This window comes from Microtus oregoni, unplaced genomic scaffold (genome assembly GCF_018167655.1).
Source record: "Microtus oregoni isolate MIOR12 unplaced genomic scaffold, Mior012 000031F_ref0000149, whole genome shotgun sequence".
Lineage (NCBI taxonomy): Eukaryota > Metazoa > Chordata > Mammalia > Rodentia > Cricetidae > Microtus > Microtus oregoni.
This window is the reverse complement of record NW_024543090.1, coordinates 22,446,772-22,456,443: the sequence shown is the minus strand read 5'-3', so window position 1 is coordinate 22,456,443 and position 9,672 is coordinate 22,446,772. Positions and strand designations below refer to the sequence as shown.

Genomic DNA, 9,672 nt, shown 5'->3' with positions numbered 1-9,672 from the left:
TAATGACTAAACAAGGAGGAAGTGGAAAGGCTAGAGCTGAGGCCCAAACCATTCTAAACCTTCTCTGGTTGGCTGTTCCCGACCAGGTCGTCTTGAACGAGCCAGGTCCCTGGCTTTTGCATTTTCTTTTTCAACACACTATTTCCTTATCTCTTCCAAACAGATGGGTTACAGACATTCACGTGGTAAGTGGCTGCTCAGAATTTTCTTAGGACCAGAGATATTCAGAGGGGAGGATGCAGACCCACAGCTTGAGACTGCGTCTAGAATCAGTCAGATGACATCTCCAGGGGGTCTTGAGGTCATTGAAGAATTGGGGTCTCCCCCAGAAACTCTCACTCCAGCCTGGCAGAAAGAACCCTGCCTAGGCCTTCTGGCTAAGAGCGATCGTGGGGGAAATGGGGTCACTCCCAGCAGCTGGTCTGGGAGATAGCAGCAAGAAGGGAGTAGCAGACAAGAAACCTGTTGGGAGGCTCACAGAGGAGCGAAAGAATTTGCTTTTTACAAACCAACGGAAGTGTTTCATCTTTTCAGTGTGAAGAGAGATTTGGAGAGAGAGCCCAGAGCCCAGAGGCAACAAGTCAAGGCCAACATTTCCTGTGTGGTGTGCAAGGGGATCCGAGTAGCCTGTGGCCATGGGACAAGGTATGCTAAGCCAGTTCCTGGCTGTTAGGGTGGTCATCAAGACGTGTTTTATTAAAGGAAATAAGCTTGGTGATGGATGTGATAGTAGCGTGTGTAAGGATTGGGGGGGGTGGTGGTGGTGTGAATAGGAGGTGGGTGGTTGTATGGTAATTTTAATTATAATGATGATTGTGGAATGGTGAGGGTGATTATCACGAATTTGTATTCATAGCCCAAGACCAAGATAATGTAAATGGTTACCACTCTCTAGGCTGTGATACAAATGAGATACACCTGGTAAACTGGCCAGTTTTCATGTCAGCTCTGTAAAGTTTTTCCAGCCCAACAAGCCTCTCCGCCGATGCAATTATCCAAATCAGACCAAATCAAACCGAATTAGAAAAAGCCAGCGCTTCTAGGAAGGAGAACCGGAGAGACCACATGTTTGTTCTCTGGGGGCAGTTTAAATGGCCTGTGGGGGGATCTTGACCCTCTATGTGGAGGGGTCACCGTTTTGGTGGGCTTTCTCAGAGGTGGAGTCTGGACTCAAACATTCCAAAATGGATGTCAGGGGCTGGGGTGACACTTCCAACCAAACATCCCAAACCTTTTTAGAGAAGGATGTTAGGGGCTGGGGATGGGGTGATGCTTCCAACCAAACAAGCTCAGCACAGGCTAGAGCCATTTTGGAAGGAGAAACTTCAACTGAAAAAATATCCCCACCAGATATCCCCACAGGTGGGCAGGCATGTGGTCCATTTTCTCAATTGATGATTGATGTGGGAGGGCCCGACCCACTGTGGGTTGCGCTATCCTTAGGCAGATGGTCCCGAATAGTATAAGGTAGGCTGAGCAAGCCAGTAACCGGCACTCCTCCACAGCTTCTGCTTCAGTTCCTGCCTCCAGGTTCCGGTCCTGACTTCTCTGGATGATGGACTACACACTGTAAGATGAAATAAGCCCTTTCTTCCCCAACACACAATAGGAAATAAAATAAAGATGCCTGGGAAATCTGGAGGCTGTCATATCTCCAAGCCTAAGAGCAGAGAAGGGGTGGTAGGAGTCACTGAACAGTACAATGAGAAGAGAGAATTATGAAGCAATCAAACAGACTAAGGGGGTGTAGAAACTCCGGGGGCTTCTGTGGTGAGTGTCTGCATAGATGAAGCCTGAGCCCTGAGCACCTCTGAAAAACCCTTCTTAGGGCTGATCGCATGTTCTTGTCCTGCCATCGAGGGAGCACACATTAACTAGGAAATGAACTGTGTTCAGCGTCCTGCTGGGCGGAAGACGCAGAACTAGAATAGGCACAGTCCCTTAGCAGGCTCCCAGCAGGTGTGTGGGCCGAGAACTGTGGGTGATGCCTATAAAACGGGGTGAGTTATTTAGGGAAACAGAGTACTGTGGAAGCTGCAGACCGAGCTCCCGCTGGAGAAGTCGGCCAAGGCTTTAGAGGCCATGCCTTTACGTATTGAAAGGGGAGGATGCACCTTTCAAGTAAAAAGAAGCCAGGAAGATAGAACCAGAGTTCAGAGGATTCTGAAGGATGGCTCTTGCCAGGATTCTGTGGTTATTAGGTAGGCCCAGTGTACCTGGGCTCAAATCGTGTGGCAGCCCACCCTTCCACCACCCAGTCCAAGTCAACCGTCCCATAGAAGATGGGCTGAGTCCAGGCCCCAGAACCAGTGTGCAGAGAGGAGTCAGTGCTGACTTCCTCCACGGCTGTTGCTCGCTTTACAATTCCCAGCCTAGCTGAAGCTATTTTTCTCTACTGCCATGACCTGAACACCTCACTAGTAGGTGAGAGAGAGACACAATGCAAAGGGCACCAGGGTACCCCTGGGCACAGGGGTACCAGGACAAGCGGTGTAGGGAGGTTTTACATCTTCAGAGTCAATGTGCCAGTTCTTTCCCTCAGTATTATGTCATTGTACATCATCATATATCTACCCCTTCACTGTGGCAGGAGCCGTCGGGAACACAAGCTCTTTCCCCACTGCTCCCTCTGCTCTTGAGCCCTTAGCCACGAAGTTCGGTGACTGAAGTGGGAGTCTCTGGCACTTGTCAATACATGTCCTGGAGCCCAAAAGACTGAGTGTCAAGATCAGATCATTCTTCTTTTTTTTAATTAATTATTTATTTATTAAAGATTTCTGTCTCTTCCCCGCCACCGCCTCCCATTTCCCTCCCCCTCCCCTAATCAAGTCCCCCTCCCTCGTCAGCCCAAAGAGCAATCAGGGTTCCCTGCCCTGTGGGAAGTCCAAGGACCACCCACCTCCATCCAGGTCTAGTAAGGTGAGCATCCAAACTGCCTAGGCTCCCACAAAGTCAGTACGTGCAGTAGGATCAAAAACCCATTGCCATTGATCTTGAGTTCTCAGTAGTCCTCATTGTCAGCTATGTTCAGCGAGTCTGGTTTTATCCCATGCTTTTTCAGACCCAGGCCAGCTGGCCTTGGTGAGTTCCCAATAGAACATCCCCATTGTCTCAGTGGGTGGGTGCACCCCTCGCGGTCCTGAGTTCCTTGCTCGTGCTCTCTCTCCTTCTGCTCCTGATTTGGACCTTGAGATTTCAGTCCGGTGCTCCAATGTGGGTCTCTGTCTCTGTCTCCTTTCCTCACCTGATGAAGGTTAATATTCAGGAGGATGCCTATATGTTTTTCTTTGGGTTCACCTTCTTATTTAGCTTCTCTAGGATCACTAATTATATGCTCAATGTCCTTTATTTATGGCTAGAAACCAAATATGAGTGAGTACATCCCATGTTCCTCTTTTTGGGTCTGGCTTACCTCACTCAGGATAGTGTTTTATATTTCCATCCATTTGTATGCAAAATTCAAGAAGTCCTTGTTTTTTACTGCTGAGTAGTACTCTAATATGTATATATTCCATACTTTCTTCATCCATTCTTCCATTGAAGGGCATCTAGGTTGTTTCCAGGTTCTGGCTATTACAAACAATGCTGTTATGAACATAGTTGAGTATATACTTTTGTTGTATGATAGGGCATCTCTTGGGTATATTCCCAAGAGTGGTATTGCTGGGTCCAGGGGTAGGTTGATCCCGAATTTCCTGAGAAACCGCCACACTGATTTCCAAAGTGGTTGCACCAGTTTGCATTCCCACCAGCAATGGATGAGTGTACCCCTTTCTCCACAACCTCTCCAGCAAAGGCTATCATTGGTGTTTTTTATTTTAGCCATTCTGACAGGTGTAAGATGGTATCTTAAAGTTGTCTTGATTTGCATTTCCCTGATCGCTAAGGAAGTTGAGCATGACCTTAAGTGCCTTTTGGCCATTTGAACTTCTTCTATTGAGAATTCTCTGTTCAGCTCAGTGCCCCATTTTATAATTGGGTTGATTAGCCTTTTACGGTCTAGTTTCTTGAGTTCTTTATATATTTTGGAGATCAGACCTTTGTCAGTTGCGGGATTGGTGAAGATCTTCTCCCAGTCAGTGGGTTGCCTTTTTGTCTTAGTGACAGTGTCTTTTGCTTTACAGAAGCTTCTCAGTCTCAGGATGTAGCGGCGTAAACGAATGCAGACAGATTGTAAATATATATATAGTTTTAATGTAGAAATAGACTTACAGAACCACCGTTCCTGCGGAGACCAGGAAAGCGGAAGAGACGGCTGGGAGCACGCTCGCCAAATTTATAGGCAGACATTAGCCCGAGGCAAACACGCCCCCTAAGGGGCAGGACTTATCCCTACATCTCCCCTTTTTGTCTAAATAAGACAGAACCAAACCAAATACAACTATATACAATAACAACAAATAATAAATATAACAAACAATATTAAGAACAAAATCTTTGCTAAACATTCTATCTCAAGGAGTCCAAATAATGTAGAGAGTAACTACAATTATATAATCTTCAACTCCGTCAAAGATCTGAGAAGGGAATAAACACTATTCAACAAACGAGATATATCCAAAATTTGCAACAATTGACAGAGACAACTGACTACCTGGGCAATCACCCAAAGTCTCGTTTGCAATGTTGAGTCAACCAATTTTGGCTAAGGCCTAACATAACTGACATACCATTATTAAAGGCAAGGAACTTTTCAAAACTATCTCACCCTGTCTTGGCAGGATATGACAGCCCTGTTTTACCCATTGATGCATGCACTGTATCTGTGTCAGTGGTTGAGGTATGGGCATTTCTTTGTCCAAAGGCCAGTTCTGCCAAAAAGAAAGGCTCCAGGTGGAGTGTCTTTGGTGCTCAACATTCTCTCGGGAATAGAGCGGTGATGCCAGGAGCAATTGTGTCTCACTATCACGAAACTCTGAGTTAGATTAAAGGCCATTTTCTACAGCTCTTTGAAGAGGTTGAAGATTATCTATCTATACTGAGTATAATCTCTATATATCTAAAGAACCTGATTAGTCTAATTATAAATGACAAACTTAGATGACTATTTATCTATATAATTCTCAATATCTATCTAACTTAAAGACTAAGACAATAAACAACTGTGTAACAAATGAGGATAATGACCTCCAAATATAAACACTGTACAAATATACATTGCAATATGGTAAATATATATCAATACACAAACATTATATAAGTATCTTAATCAGAGGTAGAAATGTACACTGCGATATGGTAAATATATACAATATATATTTATCAATACAATATATGTCAATACATAAAAAATGTTTTAAACAGAGATAGAAACATGCATGCATACAATAGTCAATATAATTTAACTTTGTATCAATATACAAGAATCTATAGCAATATATTTGTCTAAAAGCAGTAACTCACAATTATAAATCTATTATCCCATCATTCCCTCTTTTTTTTCTTTTCTTTTCTTTTTTTCAAAATGATCCCTGAGCTTATAAAATTCCTCCCCCAACCTCCCAACCCCTAAATGATGTCCCTAAACCCAGGGGTAAATTTTACTGGGAGAGGGGACGTCGTCCTCTAGAATTACTTCCAGCTGTCATGGGGGCGACGTTCTTCCTGGGGGATCCTGTGAAAGTAAAATGATGGTTAAATTTCAAGATCAATGTCTTTTAAAATTGCAAATAGTCTCTGAGTATTTTGTGGAGGTCTGGCCAGAATGTTGTACAAGATGTGCACCATTTCAGCTAACCAAGTTGGGATCGTCTTATGCAGCTGGTATCCAAAACAGGTCTTGTAGTAGCGCTATCAGTATCATGACGTCATATCAACCAGGTAGAGTTGTTGTTGTGGGGCCCCATCTTCTTCCTGGAAACTTCAAATGTCACTTCAGGAAAAACTCATTGTTCATTGTGAAAAACTTAAACATTAATCATATAGACATATATAGACATACATATATATATATTCAATGAAAGGCATGATAGATATATTCAATGAAAAGTATGATAGATATGAAGAAAAGCAAAGATGTTTTCTAAACTCATATTTCTTTCTGTCCCATATCATGGCTCTTGACATGAGACAGAAACTCCAGAAACTCTGGGTTTTTCTCTTATTAACAGGCTTGGAATTGGAGAGGGACTGAGCCAGAGTCCAACTTCAAAACCAGCTCTATAAACATTTCTATAAAGAAATGTTTAATAAGACATATAAATAAAAATTAATACTTACAAAATGTGTCCATCCATCAGTAATTAAATATTCAGGGTCCCTCAATTTCTTTGAAGATGAGTATTTTCCTGTGGAGATAAGAAAAGAACCCTGCCTCCAACCTATCTGTATTTCTTACCATCAGTATGTTCGCCATCCTTATGAAAGAATTGTTATTTATCTTTTCCAAGTGGCTTCTCTTCTTCAAACCGAACCTTTATTAATTTTGATGGTATCCACAATTTTTCCTCACCTGTGGAGATAAGAGCAAAACCCCTTCCCCAACATAGCACATATCCTGGCTTCCATTGTGGGTCAGCACATCCTTGAAATAAACTGGTTGATTTAGTTCAGTAGACTTTTCCATTATCCAATGTCTTTCTGCAGCCGTTGTTCCCTTCTCATTAGCGTTGAGAAAATTCAAGGTTAACAAAGCATTATGTAGCCTATTTCTGGGGGTGTTTTCCACCCCTTTCTGTTTGTTCAACATATCTTTTATAGTTCGATTTGATCTTTCTATGACTGCTTGACCTGTAGGATTGTATGGTATACCTGTAGCATGCTTGATATTGTAATATCAAAAAACCGTTTCATTTTCCTAGAAACATAAGCAGGACCATTGTCCGTTTTTATTTGTGTAGGTATGCCCATGATAGCCATGACTTCTAATAAATGAGTGATTATTGAATCAGCTTTTTCTGAACTTAAAGCAGTTGCCCACTGAAAGCCTGAATAAGTGTCAATGGTGTGATGAACATATTTTAATTTGCCAAATTCTGCAAAGTGGAACACATCCATCTGCCAGATTTCATTCCTTTGGGTGCCCTTTGGATTAGCCCCTGCAGGCAGTAGCGTTTGGTTATAGAAAGAGCAAGTAGGGCATTTCTTTACAATCTCCTTAGCTTGTTGCCATGTAATTGAAAACTCTTTCTTCAAACCTTTGCTATTAACATGATGTTTTTTATGAAATTCAGAGGCTTGTAGCACACTGCCAATCAATAATTGATCAATTTCTGCATTACCTTGTGTTAGAGGACCTGGCAGACCCGTATGGGATCGGATGTGTGTTATGTACATAGGGCAAAGCCTGTTCCTGATCAAATCTTGAACCTGGAGAAACAATGAGGTTAGTTCTGTATCATCAGGTATAAATTCAGCAGTTTCAATATGTAAAATAACTCTTTCTGCATATTGTGAATCAGTGACTATATTAATAGGTTCTTTAAAATCCCTTAGCACCATAAGAATGGCATATAATTCCGTCTTCTGGACAGAATTATACGGACTTTGTTCCACCTTACCCAAGTCTTCTGATTTGTAATCTGCCTTCCCTGATTTATTGGCATCAGTATAGAATGTACGGGCTCCAGTTATTGGGGCATCACGGACGATTCGAGGAAGAATCCAAGAAGTTCTCTTTATGAAGTTAAGCCTCTTGCTTTTTGGATAGTTGTTATTAATGTCTCCCAAAAAATTAGCACAAGCTCTTTGCCATGGTTCATTATCTTCCCATAATTTCTTTAGTTCATCAGCAGTGAAAGGCACTATAATTTCTGCTGGGTCTATGCCTGCTAGTTGACGAAGTCTCAGCTTGCCTTTTATAATTAACTCAGAGACTTTTTCCACATAAGTTTTCAGTTTCTTGCTTGGTTTATGTGGTAAAAAGATCCATTCTAAAGCCGGGCGATGGTGGCGCACGCCTTTAATCCCAGCACTCGGGAGGCAGAGGCGGGCGGATTTCTGTGAGTTCGAGACCAGCCTGGTCTACAGAGCTAGTTCCAGGACAGGCTCCAAAACCACAGAGAAACCCTGTCTCAAAAAGACCAAAAAAAAAAAAAAAAAAGATCCATTCTAGAATAATATCATCTCTCTGCATTAAAATTCCTGTAGGAGAAATTTTTGATGGTAGTATGACGAGAATACAATCGAGCTCTGGATTCACCCTGTCCACATGTGCCTGTTGCAATTTTTCCTCAATCATTGTCAGTTCCTTTTCTGCTTCAGCTGTTAATTCTCTGGGACTGTTTAAATCTTTATCACCATCCAAGGTTTTGTTCAAATGAATTATTAGATCAGGTGTTATTCCAATAGCTGGTCGTAGACTGGAAATGTCTCCTAACAGTCTTTGAAAGTCATTAAGAGTCCGTAGGCAATCTCTCCTAATTTGTGCTTTTTGTGTCTTAATTTTTTGCAAACCTATTTTATAACCTAAATAATTAACAGAATCTCCCTTCTGAATCTTTTCAGGAGCGATTTGCAATCCCCATTTAGGTAAAAGTATCTTTATTTCTTCAAGATACTGTCTGTTCAAGGTATCCATGTTTGAATCGGATAACAAGATGTCGTCCATGTAATGGTATACTATAGATTTGGGAAATTTCTTGCGTATTATTTGCAATGGTTGGTTCACAAGATATTGGCACAGGGAGGGGCATTTAACATATCCTGGGGGAGAACGGTCCAGTGGTACCTCCTCGAAGGTTGAGAATTGTTATAAGTAGGCACTGTGAAGGCAAATTTTTCTCTATCTTCTTTTTGCAAAGGTATAGTGAAAAAACAATCCTTTAAATCAATAACTATGAGAGGCCATCCTTTTGGTAATAAAGAGGGCAAAGGAATTCCAGATTGCAGAGGGCCCATGGGTTGAATAACCTTGTTGATGGCCCTGAGATCTGTCACCATTCTCCATTTACCTGATTTTTTCTTAACCACAAATACAGGAGAATTCCAAGGGCTGGTAGATTCTTCTATATGTCCAGCATCTAATTGTTCTTGTACCAGCTGTTCTAAAGCCTGTAACTTTTCCTCAGCTAAAGGCCATTGCTTTGTCCATATTGGTTTCTCAGTCAACCATTTTAGAGGCAAGGCTGTTGGTATCTCTGAAGGGACATCAATTGCTTGTTCTTGTACAGCCCGAATGGCCGGTTTTCTCCGTTTGTAATATCTTTTAATATTATTCTCAGAAATATAGGCTCTAGAAGTAGCCAGAATGTTATTTTCGGTATTCCATTGTTGTAATAGGTCACAACCCCATAAATTCATTGCGATATTGGCTACATATGGCTTTAATTTTCCTATTTGTCCCTCTGGCCCTATACATTCAACCCATCTCGTGCTCTGCCTTACTCGAGATAGGGTTCCAATTCCCAGGAGCTGAACATTTACATTCTGAAGAGGCCAATACGGATGCCAAGATTCTGGGGTAATGATACTTACATCAGCACCTGTGTCCAGCAGGCCAGTAATAAAAATGCCATTTACACACACTCTCAGTTTAGGTCTTTGATCATTTATAGAAGTTTGCCAAAACACACGTAACTTATCTTTCTGATCATTATTGCTTGTAACAGTAGGCATGGGGCTTCCTAATTGTCCTGATGAGGCACGTTCTCTGCAGAAACTGGAAATGACTGAACCATGTTTGCCATGGGGGCCTGTGAGGCCCCCCCCTCTCACGTTTCCCGACTGTATCAG

At 42.1% G+C, this 9,672-nt stretch overlaps 1 protein-coding gene across 1 annotated transcript in view; it reads left to right on the top strand.

Annotated features, from left to right (window-relative positions):
- The first annotated feature begins 462 nt into the window (after positions 1-462).
- Epb42 (erythrocyte membrane protein band 4.2) overlaps positions 463-9,672 on the top strand; it is a 34,316-nt gene continuing 25,106 nt past the window's right edge. Inside the window, exon 1 of the mRNA XM_041679076.1 lies at positions 463-645. Coding sequence (XP_041535010.1) covers positions 636-645 — 10 coding nt within the window. The 5' untranslated portion in view covers positions 463-635. The remainder of the gene's footprint in view (positions 646-9,672) is intronic.